This window comes from Malaclemys terrapin, chromosome 3, assembly GCF_027887155.1.
Source record: "Malaclemys terrapin pileata isolate rMalTer1 chromosome 3, rMalTer1.hap1, whole genome shotgun sequence".
Taxonomy (NCBI): Eukaryota; Metazoa; Chordata; order Testudines; family Emydidae; genus Malaclemys; species Malaclemys terrapin.
The window spans coordinates 143,704,956-143,728,704 of NC_071507.1; the positions used below are offsets into that span (position 1 = coordinate 143,704,956).

Sequence of the window (23,749 nt, forward strand, 5' to 3'; positions counted from 1 at the left end):
TTCAAATCTCCCTTCTGCCCGATGTGCAGCAGGGATTTAGAGCCACATCTCCCAAGTTTCAAGTGAGAGTATTCTAACCACCAGGCTATGAAATATTCTGGGGTTGCTCGCTCTCTCACTGTCTCCTGATGAAGCTGTTCTATTATGTACAAATATTATAGGCCAGACAAAGTGAGAATGCTCTATAGCCCTATGACTAGGGCACTCTCCTGAGAGTTCCTGTTCCAATGACTATTTAGTTATTTATACAAAGTGAAACAGCTTCAACATGAGACACAGAGAGACCGACTCTAGAATACTCTATAGCCCAGTGGTTAAGATGCTCACGCTTCTCAGATTCTGGATAAAATCCCAGCTCCATCAAAGCCAAGGGCAAAACTCCATTGATTTCAATGGAGCCAGGATTTCACTCATTGTTTCAAACTGAGGACAATATAAAAGGCCAGGAGGACAGCAGGATAGCTATGAAGACTGGATAAATAGCTAGGAGACCCAGAAATTCAAGGGAGCCTAAAGAGTAGTAGAAAACCATCCTATGCAATAAGACTTTTATATGATATATCAATACTGATAAATCAAATAAGCAGCGTAAAGTTTAAACCCTATGTTACACAGAGAAGATCTATATGGTATAAAATGCAGGTGTATTAGATTCAGTATGATTAGAAAAGTTTGCCCAAGAGTAAAAAACATTGTCATTTTAGAGAGTATTCTATTAGTAGAATTTCCATTACAATAATATCCTGTGCTTTACAAAACCAGTAAGTGTGTTCTAATGGATTTTAATAGATTTGCACAGAGGAAGTTAAATTTCTGTAAAGTTAAAAAAAAAAAAAAAAAAAAAAAAACACACCTAGGCTTTACTATATTAAGGCCCTTTATAAGGGATAGTTACCAATTTTCCCCAAAAAATTCTCAAGTTTTTCAAAAAGTCGTTGTTCGGGTTTTACTGATTGCCCCTCCCCGCCCCCCCATTTTTGGGACCTGGGGAATTTTTGAAGGAGAAACAGATTGGGCTGCACTGAAGGGACAGAGTCAGGAGGGGGCTGCATCTGGTGGGATGAGTACTCAAAAGATATAGCCTCCCCTTCTGACCCTAACCCCTCAGTGAGGCCCCGTTCACTTCCCCTGCATGGGGGCTGATGGAATGAGATGGGCAAGGAATTGGGCCCCTGCAGCTGAGATAAGCAAACTACTGGAGGCAGTGGAAGGCTTCCTCAACTGCCACATATAGAGAACACCGTCACTGCCCGTTGTTTTCAGTTTTTAAACCAATTTGCTCACGCTTTTTAAATTTTTGAATAAAAACTGATAAATTCCTGGGAAATTTAAAACAAAATAAATATCAAAAAGAAAGGGGATTAGATGTTTTGCACTATTGGGCACAATACAAGCTACAATGATTGATACAGATATTCTTTTTCTGTTTATATTAGTCTGCCTTGGTAATTTTGAGCAGTCTGAAGCTGTGCAATTATATTAGTCAACAATTTGTAAGTACAGGTTACAAGAACAGACTCATGAGGTATGTATACTGGTTTTCCTAAGGCCATTTTTAAATGAGCTAACAATGGAGTCTGAAAATCTAGACTAGTTTTCATGCACAGATACAACAAGCCTCAGAAAGAAGAATAGGAGTACTTGTGGCACCTTGGAGACTAAGGTGCCACAAGTACTCCTGTTCTTTTTGTGGCTACAGACTAACACGGCTGCTACTCTGAAGCAAGCCTCAGCAATCTTGTGTCTTTTTTTTCCCCCCAAACTGATTTTCTAAACATGGATAATGTACAAAAAACACAGACAAAAACAATTCTGGCCTTATTTCCATAATTATCAAAATAGAGTTCTTATTTTTCCCTGCCCGCTACATTTTCTTTCTATTCTGTCCTCACTCTATTTTATATATCCTGACTGAAGACCTCAGGAAATCTGGTTTTGGACATCCTGTACAATTCTACTCAGAATATGCCCAGAGCCTATTTGTCTGAGATGGTAAGCAGCCTTTGATGCACAGACTGGAGAATTCTGCTACCTATTCTGGATTAAGTTACATTTGTGCCCACATTAAGGCCCCTTTAACATTGCCAGAGTGGTCTAAAGCAGTGCTTCTCAAAGCCAGTCCGCCACTTGTTCAGGGAAAGCCCCTGGCAGTCCGGGCCGGTTTGTTTACCTGCCGCGTCCGCAGGTTCAGCTGATCGTGGCTCCGACTGGCCGTGGTTCGCCGCTCCAGGCCAATGGGGGCTGCGGGAAGCGGCGCGGGCCGAGGGATGTGTTGGTCGCCCTTCCCGCAGCACCCATTGGCCTGGAGCGGCGAACCACGGCCAGTCGGAGCCACGATCAGCTGAACCTGCGGACGCGGCAGGTAAACAAACCGGCCCAGACCGCCAGGGGCTTTCCCTGAACAAGTGGCGGCCCGACTTTGAGAAGCACTGGTCTAAAGGGACAACAGTATAGCTGTGAATCAGGGTCTCTTCCAAGACCTGGGTATCCCATTAACATCAACTTGCCAGTGAAGTTCTGCAAAACAATTCACTACTGGAACTATGGGTCAGGAAAAGGTCCGATGAGATGGGAGGGTAGGGAAAATACATCTCAAACTAAATCCACAGCCTGCATTGACTTTTCCAGTAAATATTTACTTTTCCCAGAAAATGTTATATTCTTACACATGCATCAAAAAGAAAAAGGGAACAATAGCATTCATTGCCTTCAGAGAACACTGATAAATAATGTTTCTAGCTCAGTAAGCAATATGTTATCTGAATCCATATAAAATAATAATGCTCTAAGACACTGGAACCAGTCACTCCAGACACAGCTGTGATAATAACAAATATTCAACCATCCTACACTCAAATCTACATCCCATAGCTCCAAAGGAAGCCAAAACTAAAGTAGGCACAACTGAGAAGACTGCTTTGCTTGGGGAATGAGGAAAAATACTAACAGACAGCACGAGCACAGTGGAAGGCTTCTGTAGGCCTTCCTTTCTCCCTAGAGGCATCTTTCCCACAGTACAAACATTTACTCATGCTGAGAGACACCCATATCATTGTGTGTTCATTGCACCATGCTCACTCCAATCATTCCTCTCCCCCACTATTTGCATGGATTACAGTAGCACATGGTGGATCAAATCAGGGATGACTGCTCCAACAAGCCAAGCACCATTTAGACATTTAAGCAAAGAGACTCTTAAGCTCTTTTGGGGCAGGGACTGTCTATATTATGACAAAACACAGCAGGAAGAGTTGACAAACAGAAGGGGACGACGACGATGAGGTAATGGTGGAACAAGCAGTAGTCAGCCTCTGAATAACAATGCTCCCTCGTATGTTATCTCCCTCCTTCGCTGCACACACATAATTTCCATCTCATGGGTAATTTCAACATATCAATATTTGTATTCATTCTGAATCTGAAGGAAGATTAATATTTTTAAAAATTCCCATGAAATAGAATTTCTGAACAATTTTGATTTAGAAAAATGAACATTTTGGAATTTTGAAATTTTATTTTGTATATCGTTTTTACATTATTTCATGACATAATATATACTACTCCTGGGAGCATTCTGCGCCAAAACATTAAAAATTCTACACATCATATTTCAAAATTCTGCAAATTTTATTTGTCAAAATAACACTACATAATCACACCAGTTTCAATTATTTTGGTAATTTGTTTCAAAATACCTGTAGCAAATATGTCTGTACCAATACAGACACACAAAAATTCCCCCAGGAGTAGAGAGTTAAAGAAACCCCTATGACAGCCAAGTTCCTGTTTCTCTGCCCCCTTCCCTCCCCCAGAGCCCAGCCAGGGAGCCAGATACCTGCACCCCATTCCCCCAGAACACATCCAAGGAGCCCCCCTTTGCCCAGACACCTGCCCCCTCCCACCTCAGAGCCCAAGGCTCCAGAGGGAGAGAAAGCCTGATGCTCAGTCCCAGAGTTTCCTGTGCGCCGCCCTCTCTTCCCCTCAGGGCATGCTGGGAACTGAAGTTGCCAGGAACCCTCTAGCTCTCTTCCCATCCCCCCTGCAATGTCTTCTATTTGCGAGCTGGGCTCTGCCGGGTCCAGCAGCCCCTAGTGGCAGCCAGTAGCACTGTAGCCATTTCTGTGAGAAAGGAAATTCTGTGCGCACAACATTAATTTCTGCAAAATTCTGCATCGCACAGTGGGCAGAATTCCCCCAGGAGTATCCTACGGACAACAGTTGAAATAATTATTTTAAAAATAAAACAGATTAAGGGCAGCTGGTACTTAGTACTGATTAAAACATTTTCTCTTTTCTAGATCAAAGTGTCTCCTGTTTGTGCTATAAATGAAACACTGACACTCCTTGTTCCATGTGTGGATGTGGTTTAACTAGGCTGCAACTTTATTAACTCATCTGGGAACTATCCAGCAATAACTCATGCAGTCCAAGTCACCCTTCCTTAATCATTTCCACCTGACCGGGGGCTGCTGTCAGTCCCCCACCCCTCCAAAGCTGGTCCAAGCCAGTTACTGAGACTCCATTGCCCTCCCCTCATATGAGAGTTTAGGGCCTGGGGAAAGGGGGTTGTCTCCAGATATTAGAAGCCTCAATCCCATTACCTGGCTTCTTTAGGGGATACCTTCTCCTAAGTCCACTTTCAGTTTATCAGAGAACTGGACCCCCTATAGAATGAGTAACTGCTCAGGCTTGCATCCAGGCTTGAGAGGGGACTCAGCACTGGAGAGACAGGATTTAGATCCCCTCCCACCGGTGCACAAGGGCCAGTTACCTGAGTCCCATGGGCCCACCCACCAGGTCAAGTGATGCCTTTCCATCCTCCAACTCTCAAGTGATGGGGAACTCTTAAAGGAGCCACTACACCCTTTTCCCCCTGCCAGTGCCAACAAAGTGCAGTCAGCTCCATCACCTCCTTCAGACAGACAGAGCTGAGACTGAAACAGTCCAGAAAGATCTGCAAGAGATGTGAAATGACACACACTATGAATAGCTAAACAATCAAGGAAAAGAGCTAGGCAGGAGCAGGCAGACTGCTCAAGAAGGGGGAAAGCAAGTATGCTTCTTTCACAGCCAATTCCTCATCCACTACAGCAGAGACCTCACTTCATAGAGAAGGCCTTTTATTTCATTTGTGGTTTGTGAGCCGAGCTCACATAATCTAACACAGTGCTGAGTGATGGGGTCTGCATGAGCTCACCATGTCTGAAAATCAGGCCATCTAGTTTTTTGTTTATTTATAGTCTTTCAATTTAGAATAAAATGTTCCTGCAACACAGGCTCTAAAATTATTTCAAATTATAAACCAAATAAGTAGGCCAGTCACCTCACCCCTTTTACCAAGTAGAAACTCATAATCAAAAGATATCAGCCCATATTTTGGCCAGCACCTCTATTCCCCGCCTCTTTTCAAAAGCCAGATGAAGGACATGAGCCCTGCAGGATTCACCAAAAATCAACAAATCCAGATTATTTCAGATCAGGGGCTAAATGGCTTTCAAGAACCCACAGGCCCTTATGCCGAACATCCTGCCAGGGACCCTGTAGCCACAGTAACCTTGCATCAGCACCTCTCCTGACTGCAGCTGTGGCATGGTAGCATGGGGAGAGTGATGCTCTCTCTGGTCAACTGGACCAAGATATAGGAGCCAAGCATCAGGTTTGAAAAAATTCAGCTGAATCAGTCACCTCTCTCATTTGAAGCCATGGGATCAGGATTTTCATCAAATTCCACTCTCTTGAGGGCAAGCTTCTTTACCTCCTCTGAAGGTAGAACGTAACGGGGAATGCTTGGGGGTTGGAGTGCACCTACTACATCAACAGCTGGAAGGCAGTGCTTGTGATGTCAAATTCTGGTAGTGCTGGGGAACTCACAGCAGGTAGAAGCAAGGCTGCCTCACACTAAGTGCATACGGTAGCAAGGTGTATCACAACTCTGGGTACCCCCAGGAAGCGTCACAACTCCTAAAACCCTAAAAACCTAAAACCAGATTGTAACCCTTCAGCTTCTTAGAAGGAGCCATTCAGGTACAACAGCTTTAATGTAGGCTACATCTACACTGCATTTTATTCATGTATCATTTTGCCACCCTCCACATGTCCCTATTTCCCCAACCGTCTGCTCTTGTCACTGCACCCCACTTACAGGGGCTTATGAAATAGATGTATCTAGGTTACCATACATTACACCCCTCTTTAGGCAGCACGTAGGGCAGTGGTGGGCAAACTTGTTGGCCCAAGGGCCACATCGGGGAATAGAAATTGTATGGCAGACCATGAATGCTCACAAAATTGGGGTTGGGGTGTGGGAGGGGGTGCGGGCTCTAGGGTGGGGGTGAGAGGTTTGGGGTGCAGGAGGGTGCTCTGGGCTGGGACCAAGGGGTTCAGAGAATGGGAGGGGGATCAGGGCTGAGGCAGGGGGTTGGGGTGCAGGCTCCAAGCGGTGCTTACCTCAAGCGTAGTGCAGCCCCAACCCAGCGCCCCAGCTGGAGCGCCGGAGTGGGGCCGAGCATCGTAGTGCGGCTTGCAGGCTGACTTAAAACGGCTTGCAGGCCAGATCCGGCCCAAGGGCCATAGTTTTCCCACCCCGACATAGGGTATATGTAGCTACATGCCACAGTAAAGAGCAGGCTGCATCCAATCTGCAGTGTGAAACTACATGTGTCAATGAAAGGCTCTGGCAGGAGGAGCTGCCTGAGTCTTTTGAAGCTGCTTCCCTCCTGCCAGTCTTTCACTGCAGCGGTGAAAGGCTCTGGCAGCTCTGTGCATTAGGGAAAGGATGCTATACTGCTAAAAATAGCAGGGTAGACAGTGGGAGGCACTGCTTGGGCAAGTACAGAGCCCTGCAGTGTAGATACTCACAAGGTTCAGGAATGCCTAAGCCATGCCTCACTGTCTACACTATTTACACCCATGCTGAGGGGCATGTAACGTGTGTACTTTACATGCTACCAAAAGGAGTGTGCAGTGTAGATGTACTTCTAAAGGAATGTCATCAAGATTCAGAGGCCTAAAATGTAGCCTATCACCTTTCTTTTAGGCTGAAAGCGTGCGTGTATGCCCATTATGCTGTCCTTCCTCTCTACTTGCGTACTGATTTTGCTAAGCAGGTGGAGGTATTAAAATATTCTATACAGAAGTGCTCTCTCAAATGAGTTCTGAAAACAAAGATTCTTGAATATTTTGGTGCCATCAACTTGGTCACAAGAACAAAATAGGCAGGCAGAGTAGAAGGGTGGTATATCTACACTGACAAAACACATCCTGGGACCACATAGAAACAAGCACCCTGGATTTGTTGTCTGGTCTGCAAAAGATCACTGATGTTAGAAATTATGCTGCTCCAGCTTCTGAATAGGCAGACTTTTTAGTATCAGCTGGAAAGTATTAAAAAAAAAAAAATCTCCTTTTTTATAGTAGGTAAAATTCTGGGCAGTTTAGCCTTGACAGCATCCCCTTTACAAGCAACTCAATAGAAGGGACCATCACTGTAAAGGGAAAAACATTTGATCAGCACATCACTGTCGCCCTCTGATCCGACTTACTCTTGGTGCGGTGCTCCTGTCTTCGTCAGCAAGGTCAGCACAAAGAACATGAAAATGACAAAAACTGCCAGACCGACCCAAAATCCAATCACAATGGAATCTGCAGGAGAGAGGTAATAAACTGATTAGTATTCCACCTTCGCTTGTAAACAGGTTCCATTCCACATAATGTGTCATGACTCAGAGTTCAGAAAGGCTTTGTTTCTTATTACAAGACACATTCAACATCCTGACCAGCCAACATACCAGGCACTGTGTCTCTGGAAAAAGCCAATGGATATAACAGTGACTAATTCAGCATCAGCTACATCAAGCATGCACAGCACTGAATGCAGAAACAATTCTTTTTTTAAATTTCCACTTTTATAACAATAAAACCTCAGGACAGGCCAATGTTTGGCATCCTAGGTTCTTGAACTCCTCCCAGCCACTCAGTCTCCAGCAAGTGCCCTGTACTGCTATCATTAGTGATTAATTACAGCCAATGTATGTGTTACTGTGGCTGTACTCAATAGTCATATTTGATTGGAATAACTGGAAATGCTATTTGGTCAAAAACAAGTAGTGGATAGAGTAATAAATGAATTAAATGCACAGCATTATGGTAACCGGAGCTGGTAGCAACCCCTATATTTAACTTACCTAACACTTTCCATTACAAAAGATTCTTACAACTATTTCTTTAAGAAGCTCTCACACTAGAGTGACCAGACAGCAAGTGTGAAAAATCGGGACCGGGGGGGAAATGGGAGCCTATATAAGAAAAAGACCCAAAAATCGGGATATCTCAGACTTCCATAGTTTTCAGCAGGCCTTTGATATCTGACAGGAGGAATGCCCTCAAACTACAGAAGCACCTGTTTTTGTCTCAAAGTCCATTCAATTTTTGCGAAGAAATCAGCATTTCCCCTTCTCTCTGATGTGCCTTAGGACATTTTTGGCAACCTGCCAGAATAACTACTAAAAGACAACACTAAGTGGGGCTTGCAGCACTGCCAAAGTAGCAGCAGCACATGCTGTACTGAGCACACCAAAGAGCTACTGGAGTGAGGGGAAGACAGCTAGGCCAGGATTCCCCCAGCCCCCAGACTGAGCACATGGCCCCAGTTGTCCACACCTCCTCTGGGGGTAACCCATTGGGCAGGTGCTCCCCCAGCTCACATGGGGGTTAGGGGGAGAGAACATGTGCACACCGGGCCAAGCTCCCCACAACCATCCCAAGACCCAACACATGGTCGTAGTGACCCCCACCCCAACATAATAGCCCTCTCTTGTTGCCAACCTTAATTCACGCCTTGTGCATATATATGCATGATGAGAAAGTCTTTAACTACATGACCACATTTTTTCCACAGGACCCCTGACTCATTCAGTGCACAGGCTGGATGCACAAAGAGGCAGAATTAAGGCTGCACAGGCAATTGTAAAATTTGGCTTTTCCTAACATTAAAGTGCTTTAAAAAATTGCAAATTAAACAACATTTTGACATAGTTTAATTGTATTTACCATATATACTCGTTCATAAGCCGAATATTTTTGGTAAAAAAGTGACGCATCAAAGAGCAGGGGTCGGCTTATAAACGGGTCTACACCAAAATTTGATGATTTTAAACTCTGTGGAATCATTGAATTGAATAGCTAATATACTGTCGTTTTGTTTACCTGGAGCATCTGCAGGCATGGAGCCCCTCAGCTCCCGGTGGCCGGGTTCACCATTCCCAACCAATGGGAGCTGCGGGTAGTGGCGCCACTTCCCGCAGCTCCCATTGGTTGGGAATGGTGAACCGCGGCCACCGGGAGCTGAGGGGCTCCATGCCTGCACACACTCCAGGTAAACAAAACGTCCCGCCAGCGGCTTACCCTGACAGGCTGGGAGCCAAAGTTTGCCGACCCATTTATTGATGTCAATACTGCAGCCTTTTAAAGTTGCAAAGGCTTCGTTTAGTGGACTAGATTGGCTTGAAATGGACCTCATAAGTCTCGAGCCAATATGAAAATAACATACAGAATCGATGGAATCGCTAATAAAATTGAAATAGCCTGTTATCCCTAAAGACAGCCAATCTACAGGGCTGCTTTGAAATAAACAAAGAACAATAATAATTTGATAGTGATAAAGCAGGTGACGTTCCTATACAAAGGACTACAAAATCTATAACTACAATAATAATAATAATCTATTTTCATACTAGTATTTAAAACGAACAACGGTGAAATCAAAAGAAAAAGGTTTTCTTATCATGCAGCGTTTAAACTTAAAGTTGTTGAATATGCAGAAGCAAACAATAATTGCGCCATTGCTCGTGAATTCTGTATCAATGAGAAGCAAGAGAATGGCAAAAAAATAAAACACTAAAAGACATGCCGAGAAGCAAGAAAAAATGTCCAACAAGGTGAGCTTCATTTCCTGAGCTAGAGAAAGATCTCAATAATTGGGTTGTTGAATGTCGACAAAATGGGTATATTGTCACTAGAACTGGAATTCGTCTGCGTGCTCTGCAAATGTCGAAAGACGACAATTACAAGTCAGTAAAGCCGTCAATGTTTGTCGCATCAGCGGGTTGGTGTACTCGCTTCATGAACCATCATGGTCTCTGTCTTCGTCAGCGAACAAAGATAGCGCAAAAGCTGCCTAGAGATCTGGAAGAAAAAAAAAAAATCTAATCTTTCCAAAGATTATTATAAAATATCCAAAGGAATATGCATTTGAACGGTCACAAATCGGAAATATGGACGAAACATCAATGACATTCGATCTCCCGAGCAACAGAACGGTAACCGGTGTTGGTGAAAAAACAGTTTTAATTAAAACCACTCTCCATGAAAAAAAATCCATTTTACAGTGGGTTTATCATGTTTGGCAAATGGATCAAAGCTCCCTCCTGTTATTTTTAAAAGAAAAACCTTGCCTAAAAACATGAAATTTCCTGCAGGTGTCATTGTACATGCACACGAAAAGGGAAGGGTGGATGAAAGTGGGACTATTGAATGGCTGGAAAAAGTGTGGAATAAGAGGAGCACTTTTCAAGAAACCTGCTATGCTCGTTTGGGACATGTTCAGGGCACACAAGACGGATGAGGTGAAAAACGTGGCCAAAAATATGAAAACTATTTTGGCTGTAATACCTGGAGGCTTAACTTCAGTTCTACAACCGCTTGATGTCTGCCTGAACAAACCCTTTAAAGACAGGCTACACAAAATGTGGTCTGAATGGATGTGCTCAGGCATGACGAAGTTGACAAAAGGCTGGACTCTTATGAAGCCCAAAATCAATCTGGTCGCCCAGTGGATCGAGGACGCGTGGGTGTCCATTCCCTCGGAAATGGTAGAAAAATCATTTAGGAAATGCTGTATCAGCAATGCACTTGTCAGAAGATGATGCCATATTTGATGACGACACAACAGAGGCTGATGATGAGAAGGAATCTGAGTCTGACAACGACACTGCTGACATCTACGATGACAATGCAGGTGCAGCTGTGACTGAAGCCAAGTTTAATTAACTGTTTGGTGAACCAGAGCCTGATTCAGACTTTGAAGGATTTTAAGACTTTTTAAAGTCTCATATTGTTCTAAGTTAGTTGTTTTAAATATCCATTTCCTGATTTTAAATATTGACTGTAATGTTGAAGGTGAATACGTATTTGTTCAATTATTATAACAATAGGTTTTTCGTTAGATTACATTAAAATAATTCTAGCAAAACTTTTGAGTGTTTGTGATGCCAGCTTTTAAAATATAGCCAGGGTCGGAAAACTTTGGCTCCCTCCCGCAGCTCCCATTGGCTGGGAACGGCAAACCGCGAACACTGGGAGCTGAGGGGGCTCCAAATAAACAAAACATCCCAACCCGCCAACGGCATACCCTGACAGGCCGGGAGCCAAAGTTTGCCAACTCCTGAAATATAGGGTCGACTTATGAAAGGATCCTACAGTTTTAGCTATTTTTACCTAACCATCTTGGGGGGGGGGGTCGGCTTATAAATGAACGGGCTAATGAATGAGTATATACAGTAATTATTCTTCTTTTAAGGAACCCGAATAGTATATTATAGTGTGAAGTTATGTTTTAGCACTGGAAATATAATTATATTTTGGCAGTGACATTCACCAGCAGCTGGAGGGTGCCAGTGCTGAGGAAAACACTAAATGAATGGCAACTTCCAGCAGTCAAAAAAAGGGAGAAAAGGAACAAATGGATGATTTTTCATAACTTTTTATGAAAGTCTTGACTTTACACGGAATGGGTCAGGGCAACATTTTCAACCTCTGCCCAGGGCAACTGACACAATTAGTCAGTCACCAAGTACTTATTTCTGTGAAACACAGCAAAACTGACAACTGGGTCGGGGGAGGGAGGGGGAGGGGGTCGGGGAAGGCTGAATTCTTGTGTGTTACAATTGTTCCCTTCCTACTACTGAATATGGCAAATAAGTGCCTTGCCAGATTCCTGTTCACCGGTTAATATCAAATTGAGATCCATCTACTGTATCAGAGACCTGACTGGCTGGGTAAGAGACATAGGGGTTCCAAAAGGATGCATTTATTTCTAATTGTTGGCTTTCACTTTCCCTCTTAACCAAGATGGGATTTCAATCAAAGTTGTCCTATTTTGTGACTGGAATTAGAGTTTTTTAGCCATCTAATAAATTCTTCTTAAAGAATTCCCAATTTTCATTCAATTTTGTCTAAATTTTTTCTCCCACTCAATTTCATTCTATTTTTCCCAGCTTTGGGAAATTCTCCCTTTGGAAGCAGCAACTATATATTTTATACTGGTTGGGACTGTCCTTTGTTTGCCCATACTGAATGTAATCAGTTTATGATTGCTGGTCCCTAGGTAACCACCAATTTTCAGTCCACCGACTAATTCAATTGTGTTTGATGCGGTACCTTATGTGAAATCATCATCTATAATTTTTAGAAACTCTAATGATGTTTTACTACTGACTACATCTGAGCACTGATGCCTCTCAAACTGAAGTCCCCCATAACACCACAATTTTTCTTCCCACACAAGTACTTACGGAGTAACTCAATTTCTCTGGTTTGATTTGGTGATCTGTAACAAACCCCCCACTAGTACCCTCTCCTGGGCTTTGTTAGTTGGTACATTGATCCGCATGCACTCAAGAAGGTTCAGAGCACACAGCCACATCTTCTTCTTAAAAGAGCTTGTTTTAAAGCGGCCTTCTTAATCACTGTGGTGGATCTGCCGCTTTGAGCTGTTTTTCAATGCCAACGACGAGGCAGACAAGTGTTACGTCTGTCAGTATCACTCTGGATCTCCCCAAGAAACAGAGCCAGTGTCCTCCAAGTTTTGTTTAGATGTCATAGGAATATAGGAGTTGCTGTACCAGGTGAAGTCAGAAGTCCACCTATTTCAATATTCCCTCTAAGTGTCCAGAACCAGATGTTTCCAAGGAAGGTGCAAGAAACTGACAGTGAACGATAACCTGTCCCATTAGTGGATAGCTTATGACCTGAAGCATAAAGGTTTGTATCCCTTCTAAATTTTATCTTTCATCCTTTCTAATGTAACAGAAGTTGTCATCCATATAAATATCTAAAGCCTTTTTGGAATAATACTACTAAGCTCTTGGCCTCAATGATAGTTTGTGGCCATGGCTAGATCCTGAGGAACCCCTCAGCGCTGCTTGGATCAAGTATGAGGCATATTAGGCGTTCTATCACATTTCTCTCCCTCCAAGATCCTCAAGGCACACTTTGGACTGTTATAACTTGTGCAAACTGAAATGGGCACCGCAGGCAATTCTGCCAGCCCAGAATCACTAGAATTCAGTAGAAAACAAAACTGTACGTACCAGGAAGACACCACAACTTTGTCAACAGCCTTATTCCTACAGCCACAAAGAGACTGATCCAATGACTACTGAAGTCAATGGGAATCTCTTCACTGACTTTAATGAATATTGGACCTAGCTCAAAGGCTGCAGCACGTGCACATACACACACAAAAAATCTTCGAATCTTGCAGCTGTTAATGTCCCTCTAATGAGTGGCGATATAACCAGTCTCCAGTTCCGTGGATTTTAAATACAGAGGAAAAAATGAAGGAAAACAGACAGAGCATTAACAGTACAAGCATGACTTTATATAAAAGCGATTTCAAACTGAATTGCTGTTTGGAAAGTGATGAATATTTATGGAAACCTAAAGCTGCACAGTGGTTAAAATACAGACGCCAGTTGCCTGGAGGATTTCTACATACACTTTCCAAATGTAATCAGTAGTTGAAAAAAAAATATATTGTTCCCTTCACCCAACTGGGAGTAGTGAAAAGTAATGCAATAATAAATAATTGCTCTATGAAGCCTGCGGGGCTTTCAATTGCATTATCACTTTGGGATAAGATTTTTCCTGTTTTACTAGATATTCTCCCCTTTTCTACTCCCCCAGCTAAACCACACATATGCAAGCTAACCATTTTAAAAAGGAGGACATCCTCCTCAATCACACAAAAAGAAGAATTCAAGTGTATCATAGCCACTACCCTTGCCTGCCTTCCCTTACATCCTTTTACACTCTCATAACACCTTAAATGCTGTAGAATTCCATTGAGAAGATTTCACCCATCAATCTCAAGATGCAGAGAGAATGAACAGTTGTTCCAAATTTGCTTCTTTATCATCTGCATCTGCCAGAAAGCACAGGGCTCCTCCACTGACTGCTACATCTTGACACCATGAATCACATATACACAATTTAAGTGACTAATGGCCAAATATTGCGCTCAGTTTTACCACTGTAACCTCAGTGGATTCACTGGGGTTGCACTGATATACCAAAAGTTGAACTTGGCCACATATTTTAAGGTGCGTGAGAAAGCCTGGTCACTTAGCATCTTTTAGTAATTTGTAGTAGAAAGCCCTAACCGACAGATACATATGCTAGGAACTAGAAAATTAAAATTAGAGACAGGCTGCAACGTTCAAAGCTGGCTCTGAAAGCCATAATGCTCAGAAGGGTTCCAACCCAGTTCATTACAGAGATGGGGCTACTGATATTTGGGTGTCAATTAAAATTCCCACTTCACCACCTACTAACGTGCAGGTGTGCCGATATACAGGTTTTTGTATTGGGGCCCATCTTTAATTAAAATATTTACTCCTTTTGTTTACAGTTTCACATTTTGTACCCCCGACTCAAGTGTTAAGTTCTGCCTGCATTAAGGATTAATAAGGTATCTTGCATTAAAAGGGAACTGCAAGGCAGACATCTTAGTTAAAAAGGCTGATAAATGTAGCAGTCATCAAATTAAAAGAATTTTTTGAGGGGAAGGAGGGAGATAATGGGATTGGGTATGTTTGGGCACTTAAAAGCACCCTCACTGTGGTTTACAAGAGAAAAACACTTAGCACGCCCTACAAAAGGAACTGGCAAAGATTTAATCACGCCATTGTTACCTCCCACAATTTCTGCCTAACTGCTACTACCTTGAAAGAGAACATATTCCTCACTAGCATTAAACAGCTTCCATTAAACCATTTGCAAGAACATTAGTAGTAGTATCCGCTGTTATTAGTATCCACAGTTATTAACAGCTACCTGGCATGAGGGTGATCATGACTCATTAATATATTCCATGCAAAGAACTAATGTTTAATTCCATATTGCTTTAGACCACAGGTAAGCAAATTGGCAGACATACCACAGTTGGCATCCATTTTTCATAGTGTAATGCTCCAGGATATTCAAATATAGCCTATCTGCTAATAACATCAAGTTTTCTAGATTAATTTGACTATGATCACTGTTTGGAATCGAGCACATTAGTCTGAATTCAATATATAACTGTCCCTATGATGTGTCTCCTCCTTCACCAAGAGATAACTAGCTTATTGTAACCAGCTCTAACAGCTATCACTATTAATAAACTAATGAGGAAAGAGGACAGGTGCCAGAGAAAGCATTAATCCAGTCCATTCTCTAATTCTTCTTAAGGTAGTGGTAACTCTGAAAAGTACTCCCATAACAGGGACATCCTGCAGCACCACCTTTGGTTACTCAAAAAACGCTGGGGTGTTATGTTTTGGGGGGGTGGGAGAGGTGCGGGGGGGGTTGGTGCTTGAACTTTCCATATAAATCCACCTTTGGGCAGAGACCAACACTGGGAAGATTTCATGCTGAAACGTAAAAGTTATTTCTTTGAAAAAGGAGGTTAGAATGGAAGCACCTATGAAAAGTTCAGATTCATAAATTGGGTCCCGCCTCAAGTAAGAGCTGGAGGAAACCGATGAAAAATAAATAAAACCAAAACATGACCTTAATAAATTGCTTGTAAACTACATGATTCACCACAAATGAAACAGCAGGAGCAAGTCTTTATCAGCATAAATCAAGTTACCATTATCAAACACAGACACAACCAAAAACTTCCTCAGGTTAGGGTTCACTAACCACTTGAGTATGGAACCATCATCATCATGCCTTTCCATTTCTCTCTTTCCTGCCGCCCTATGCAGGGCAAGGGATAAAAGGAGCTCAAGTTACCTCTTGTGTAATGGGGACCCTGCACTTCTGTCAAACTGTTGCGTTCACACAGTCCTGCCATGCTTCCAGAATCAACTAAAGTGAAGGGCTGCAAAGGGTCAGGGAAGATACTTCAGCCCTTAGTCACTCAAAAGTTCCTTCAGGAGTCAGTGAACACAATTCAGCATTGGAAAAAGTGGATGCAATTCCATTGAAGACAATGGAGTTGTGCCCACTTTTCACCAGTATTTCAAAGGAATTGCACCCATTACCATCCCAACTAAATCAGGGCCACAGGATTGGGTCCTATTTATACATTTGGTATTATCAAAACACTGGGTTGCTTTGATGCACACTAAAGACAGGTGCCTATGGCAACTAAAATTTAATTTAAATTGAGCTGAATTAGTTACTCAAGAACTCCATAAAATATCTGACAGTGAAACCCGCTGGTTTGCCATGCCAGTCATGATAATTAGTTTAAATAGAGTTCAGCAAAGGTCTGTGGTGTTAGACTTTATGAGACCCAGAGGCAACTATCAGTTATATCTTTCCTCTTTTACTTTTGTCTAATATGTGACTAAATGTGATAATATAGCAAATCTTCAAAATCAGTACCTCCAGGTTCAGTCTCTGGCTAAATGGAATACAAATTAGGGAGACCATGATTAAAGTGAGATATCTTTAAGAACCTACTTTTGTCAAATATCTAGTCTTTAAAAAATAAAAACCAAATGAGTCATAAGGGTCTGACAACGCCAGCAGGCACAGTGAAGCATGCTATAATTAAGGCTGAAATGCAAGTTCAGGTATAGCCCTCTCCCTTTAAAGTTGTTTATATTCCCTGGCAAACAAGTTTTGTTTGACACTTTGGCATCCATCCACCCAGGTATTTATATGGCCCTCAACACTAATACCAAAGCACCTACTCTTATCTTGACCCCCCCCCCCATGCACCCACATTAATGTTGCTTTTGCAGCACATGGGTGTGCCCATTCATAAGCAAGAACCAACTGCATATTTTAGCTCTGTAATACAGTCCTATAGCCTTAAAATTCTACCTGTCTTGCAGCTGATTTCCTGGGCAGAGGGTGAATTCTATTGAATACAGTTGAGTTGCCATTAAAACCAACTCTCTCTTCATGCAAGAACTTTAAGCCTCTAGGACTTTTCTCTACGCAATAGTGTCAGAGTCATTGGGAATTACAGTAAGCCCATGCATTAGTCAGATACTGTAAAATCACCAGGAAGATCAGAATCAAGTCCACTGACTAGATTTTGTATGTTTCCCAGTTGTATTACCTTGTTCAAGTTGAAACTCATTTTATTTCTAACCTCTCTGCTACACCTTTGTATGATTTTTTTGGTCTGTACTGCTGGTTGGCAATTTTCACATGAGTATAATATGGGAATAAGCATGTGGTTTAGCCCACTCCATATCATTAAAGATGTTAAATAATAACAAACCTAATACAGATCTCTGCAATAGCCTACTATACAGCTCCTTACCTTGATATATTCCTATTTAATCAAATAATATTTCAAAATAGGTTATACAATAAGACTGTAGAACACACAGGACATTGATTTCATTCTGGTGACAACTGCATAAATATGAAATACATGACACTTCATATTAATTCAGCATGCTGTCTGGAACAGGCTATTCTCCCTATCCACCACTACTTAATTATAATTACAATAGTTTATAGTGAATTTGATCCTTTCTGACTAATGACTAAATACAAACCTATGGTTTGTAAACTATAAATTGATTCTAAAATTTAAAAAGTTGCCTCTATGTGTTTTATATAATTGATTTATAACAAGCAATGCAGATTATGGTGCTGACATGGACAATGGGAACTAGCTGACACCACCAATACCTTTGACACAAGCCACCAAATAGCTTTCAGAGGGCAACAACCATCACTATCAGTAAGTCAGGTCTCTGTATTCTATTCCCTGAACCCTTGAAACCCTTACACACTTGTTTGATCTTTTCTTAAAACAAGTATATGTAAATAATGGTCACTACTATTAGCAAATATATAATGATAAAAGATCTCACCTGAAAGAGAATTTTCAAAATGTGTTTTAAACCTTAATCGTTTTTCATATATATTTTAACAAGAACAAAGCAGCCACGTTTCTTTTCTTATCAGAGAGAACTTTTTTCTTCTCCATAAAGCAACTAGATGTTGCAGTGGATCATAAAGTATGGGGAAATTTCTATTTGAACCAAAGAACTGGTATCCCAGCTATCCCAAGGTACCGATATGAATAAGAAAAAAAAAATACTTCAACAAAGAGAAATCAATGATGCTATTAATTCAATGAGCTGTGTGTGGGATAATCAATTCACAGAAAAAGGTTTTTGAAAAGCTATCCATTAAGAATACACCAGGAACTTCAAAGCATAGAATACAGAACTGCCAGATAGGACTTACATTTATGAGCTTTCAGTCCTTCAAAGGAAACTGGTCCATACTCATAGTACTCATACTCCCAAGTGTAATCAGAGTTCGATAAAGCTTGCTGAGATGTTTGGTTGGAAATTAACCTATGGGCAGACATCGCTAACCTGTACAGATATATAAAATGTGAACACAACGCATGTCAGTATATAGAAATATTTTTAACAATGTCTTTATACGTTTTTATAATCATGCACCATCTTTTGGCTTTCCCCCTCCTCTGTCCCTTTCAGAGGTAATGCCCCACTCTTGCATAAAGGGCTGTCTCCCACCTGTTCCTTTCAAAGCTAATTCCACCACTCCTTCAGATAGAGCCATCACATTCCAGCCCATTCCTTCCCTGCCCTATCCCTTGTCCAGGCCAATCACCAACCTGCGTAGAGCTTCCTTTTAATAGAAAGGTGGAATATATGAGGATCTCCACAAATGTTCCTATTAACACATAAAAGTATCAGAGCACATCAGTCAGATAGACAGTGCCTCCTCTAGGCCAAATACAGTAAATACAAATGATCATCAGCCAGAGGGAGTCCAGAGGTTTAGGTAGTGTAGTCTTAGGGTATGTTTACATTACAATCATTACAGGTTTCAGAGTAGCAGCCGTGTTAGTCTGTATCCGCAAAAAGAACAGGAGTACTTGTGGCACCTTAGAGACTAACAAATTTATTAGAGCATAAGCTTTCGTGGACTACAGCCCACTTCATCAGATGCATATGATCATTACAGCAGCTCAGCTCCAGCTATTCCCCTATGGTGTAGACAGAGAGAGTTTCTGTCACTATAGTAAACCTACCCCCTCAAGAGGCAGTAGCTAGGTTCTTCCATCGATCTAGCAGTTCCTACACTGGAGCTTAGGAACTGTTCACATCTCTGAGCAATGTAGGCAAGCCGACCTAAATTTTAGCCTGGTGTAGACCAGGTCTCAATTGCACCAGGTTTCTTTTCGGTATGTCTCTACAACAAAAAAATATAAAATCAAGCCTAATAATCATTCTGAAGGAAAATTCCTGATCAGTTCTAAATATTGTGGAGTTTCTTCAGATGGGGAAGGAAAAGGTCCTTTTTTAAACAGGTTCAGTTTTCACATTATGGCCCCAATCCAGCAAAGCGCTTACTTTAAACACCTGAATAGTCCCATGGAAGTCAAAGTCCAGCATGTGCTTTAAGTGCTGAATTAGGCCCTTTGTGTATTTTGTAATTTTTTGCCTCGTGCAATGGATAAAACAAATGAAAGTGAGATATTCCCTTTAAAGCTCACAGAGGTGCACATTTTAATGAAATGTACAAGAAAGATTATTTTGTATTTTAACAGAAAGATCTGAAAGCCAACTCCTGTCATGATAAAAAAATGATATAGTCTGTAGACTTCCAGAACATGAATTCAGTGTTGCTATTCCAAAGAAAGTTGGCACTCTGTGTTCATTTTGATATATAGCTCTAATAGTAAGCCATGTATGATTTTAACCAACATAAGATTCCACTCGTTTTAGGAGCTAAAAGCTGAATCCAAGTAGGGAACTGACTCACCTTTGAAATAAATGATATAATTATGAAAAGATATCAAAACCATTTTTTAAACGGAAGGAGGTTTTAAATTGTCATGCTTTTGCTATAAAAAAAAATTCCTTTGTTCAGTCATTGAAATTAGCTGTACTGTTTTGGTGCTATTTAAAAAGCAAATAAGCTGAAAATAATTCATACACTGCACAAAAGATTCAATAATGTATCAAAGACAGCTAAATTCATGATCCATCCTTTACTCACATGGAGCAGTTGCTTTGGCTTCAATATATTGCTCGTATGAGTAAGGGTAGCAGGACTTGGTGCTTACTTTGGCTTCAATCCTACAATGGAAATCAACAGGGTTCCACATGGGAGTAGAGGTTTGCCTGCATGCATCACATTGCAGGATCAGGACAGTCCGTTGTTACAAGTATGTTAATTGTTCTTTCAGATTTAGGTAATTTCCTACAATGAGCACATACTGCAGAACAACACACAAAGAGAGAGTTGCCTGCATCTATTCTAATAGCTAAGCCTTCTACTAAAACTGCCAATTTCTGAAGTATTAAGAAAAAGGACTAAGCATTTTTAAGGGTTATACAGGAATAACAGAAGGCAACAAACGTTTGTTCAAAAACACAACACCACACTCATCTTGCCAATGTAAGCTTTGAAAATGAGGCAAACTTTCCCTTCCTGATATTCCTCACAAACACGTCTGCATCACAGAGCGTACTGTATCACTTGGCTAAAAATGGTCATATTCAACAAACACTCCCTTATAATGATGCACGTTATTCTAATTCTGGGTAATGGGAAGTACCAGTGGATCATTGGGAACCTCAGTTCCTTAGTCTCAGTACTTTTTTCTTCAGATTTAGATAGAAGGGAAATGCAACTTGCTGAACACAAAAGAGCAGCAGGACAGTGAGTGGGGAGAATAATAGTTACCCCTCAAAAATGCTGGAGACAGTACACATTCTATTCTTTCATGCCAGTCAGGTAGACTGCTGTGCTCTGCCTCCCTCTCTTGGGCCACAACCAGAGGTATGTTCGCTTTGCATCATTCTCATTGAAGTTTCGGAAGGGAAGGAGTCTCAGGCTCAAGCCCCGCTTGTATGATGTGCTACAAAAGGCTATCGGATGAGAGAGAACTGCAAGATGGCTTTTGCTCTCAGGAGGTGACCCATGTTCTATCACTCTGCTCATTTATATGCATTTTCACACACTATAATCCTTTCCATCTTCTCCAGTATTTTTTCTCCTTTAGTTCCCTATAAACCCCAGCACGTACAGATAGAGAAATAAATCTTGGGAGCTTTTTCTATTTTAGCATGGAGCATAAGGATTCTCCCAAAAAACGGGGATATTTAAAGAATAAATATCTAGCCCTGTAATAGTTTTTTGGTCGAGTAAGAATGCAAACAGCTTGCCAACAAAATATTCCTCTTGATCATATTTCTGTGTAATTGATATCCAAGTTCCACTCCAAATGCAAATATTAACCTTCATGAACAGCTCAACTGAACATCAGAGTCATTTATTTTTCTTCGTTAGCATTTGCTTGCTTTCATCTCTTTCATAAAACAAATAAGTGCAACAAAATGAATTGGTATAAACAACAGAAGGCATAAGGCTTCCCTTTGTTTGAAGGGTAGAAAAATAGCTGATACTTGGTACTGTCTCAGTTTCACACTGAAGTGAATATCTGTATAACACCATATCTGCTTCAATTAACTCGGAGAGCTATTTTTATTGGCCCAGAAAAGGCATTGGATAATACCCATCTTGTTGTTATTGTTTAGGTAAACATGATATTCTTTTATTGACTTTCACGAGTGTGGGGGCAAGGTCATTCTTAACCATGGTTTATTTTTTTCAAGATCAAGTAAACTCCTAGTCAACTATCACCTAGTGTCAAACCTATCATTCCTGAGCAAGCTCATAGAGGAACTAGTCAAAGGCTGCCTATCAGCTCATCTAACTGAAGCCAACATTCTAGACCCAGGACAATGTGGGTGTAGGCCAGGACACGGACCTGAAACAGCTTTATGGAACTGATAGATGATCTCCTCCAATCAAAAGATAGAGAACAGACATCCATTCTCATCCTCCCGGATCTCTCTGCAGTGTTCAACACTGTTGACCACGAAATACTGCTGTCTGACCCGAGAGAGATGGCAGGGGTCCAGGATAATATGCTAAAATGGTTTGAGCCCTTCCTGGAGGGATACACCTAAAAAGTAGTGATGAAAAAACACAGCACCACTAGACCCCTCACTTGTGGGGTTCCACAAGGATCAGTTCTCTCGCCAGTCCTTTTTAACATCTACATGCAACCGCTAGGTGTATGGGTCAAACAACATGGATTCACAGGCCAGCAATACGCAGATGACACACAGCTCTACCTATCCTTCACCACATACCCCTACCACCAAGGTGGCCCAGTGCTTGGATGAGATCAGCTCATGGATGAAGAACAGCTGGCTGAAGCTGAACCCAAGCAAGACCAGGTGATGCTGGTGGGCAGAGGAAAGTATCCTGAGGACTTTGCAGCCATGTTGACTCCCCTTTGGTTGACGGTTCACATCCACAACTGGTCAGTTCAGTCCATAGTCTAGGCGTACTCTCAGATTCCTTGCTGATGCTGAGCTCCCACATCACAACAGCCATGAGTAATGCTTTCTACCATCTCCAGCTGGCTAGGAGATTCCATCCCATACTGGCAGACAAAGGCCTCAATTATTCATGTCTTTGTCACATCTCGGCTGGACTACAGCAATGCAGTATACTTGGGCAGGAAGCCATCAGCACTTACGAAACTCCAGCTAGTACAATACACTGCAGCATAAAAATGGCCATAATGGGTCAGACCAATGGTCCATCTACTCCAGTATCCTGTCTTCCAAAAAAGTGGAAGCATGTGTGCTGCCCCAGTCCACCAACATCTGAAAGGAACACTCCTATTTCCCTTTGGGAGGTCACCTAGGAGAAGAGGAGATAAAGGACTGGTCATCAGCAATACCAGCCTGACCAGTCTGATCCTGTCCAAGAGACTCCCACTGGTGATAAGATCTATGACCAAGCTTCTCCATCACCTAGTTCCAGTAACACTCAGAACCCCACTCCATGAAGTCAAAGGTCACAAAAGCACAAAGCAGAAGAAACTCAAACCTTTATCTTAAGTATCTCTGTAAAATGCTAAGCTCACTCACCAGCCTGGGGGAATAAATAGCCACTCCCAAGTCAGTCTTTAGCTCCCTTGCCTCAGGGCTCCGTTTATTGTTGAAACATCAAAAGAACATGTTAACAACAACATAATGTAACTGCCCCACTCCCCAGTATAGGTTGTGGGTCCCCTGGCCACTAGTAGTCTAGTGGTTAGAGTCTTCCCTCAGCACAGGGACTTCTCCAGGGTCTCCTGGCCCATGCTGTCCTCCACTGCATGGTCTGCAACTTGGGCTTTTAGTCATAAGCAAGTATTCTCATGGCATTAGAATGGTCCTAGGCTCTACTTAATGGAGCTGGGGCCCACTTCTGTATCATCTAATGTAGTTATCAGACCCAGTCACCTGACATTGCCCACCTGGGTCTGATGATGCCCAGCACCTGCCTGCTGGGCTCTTCCTTGGAACAGAGCTGGTTGTTTCCTAGCCCCCCACCCTGGGACTTAAAGGGGCAGACCACCCTGTTACAATCTCATTTTTCCTGTTTTCTACCTTTAGTTCATGGG

At 42.0% G+C, this 23,749-nt stretch overlaps 1 protein-coding gene across 2 annotated transcripts in view; it reads right to left on the bottom strand.

Moving 5' to 3' along the window:
* Positions 1-23,749, bottom strand: part of MRAP2 (melanocortin 2 receptor accessory protein 2) — an 88,711-nt gene that overhangs the window by 2,929 nt on the left and 62,033 nt on the right. For both annotated transcript variants that reach the window (XM_054024273.1, XM_054024274.1), the window contains exons 2-3: positions 18,487-18,620; positions 7,542-7,641 (exon numbers count right to left, since the gene is read on the bottom strand). In XM_054024273.1, the coding sequence (XP_053880248.1) occupies positions 7,542-7,641; positions 18,487-18,620 (234 nt within the window). The remainder of the gene's footprint in view (positions 1-7,541; positions 7,642-18,486; positions 18,621-23,749) is intronic.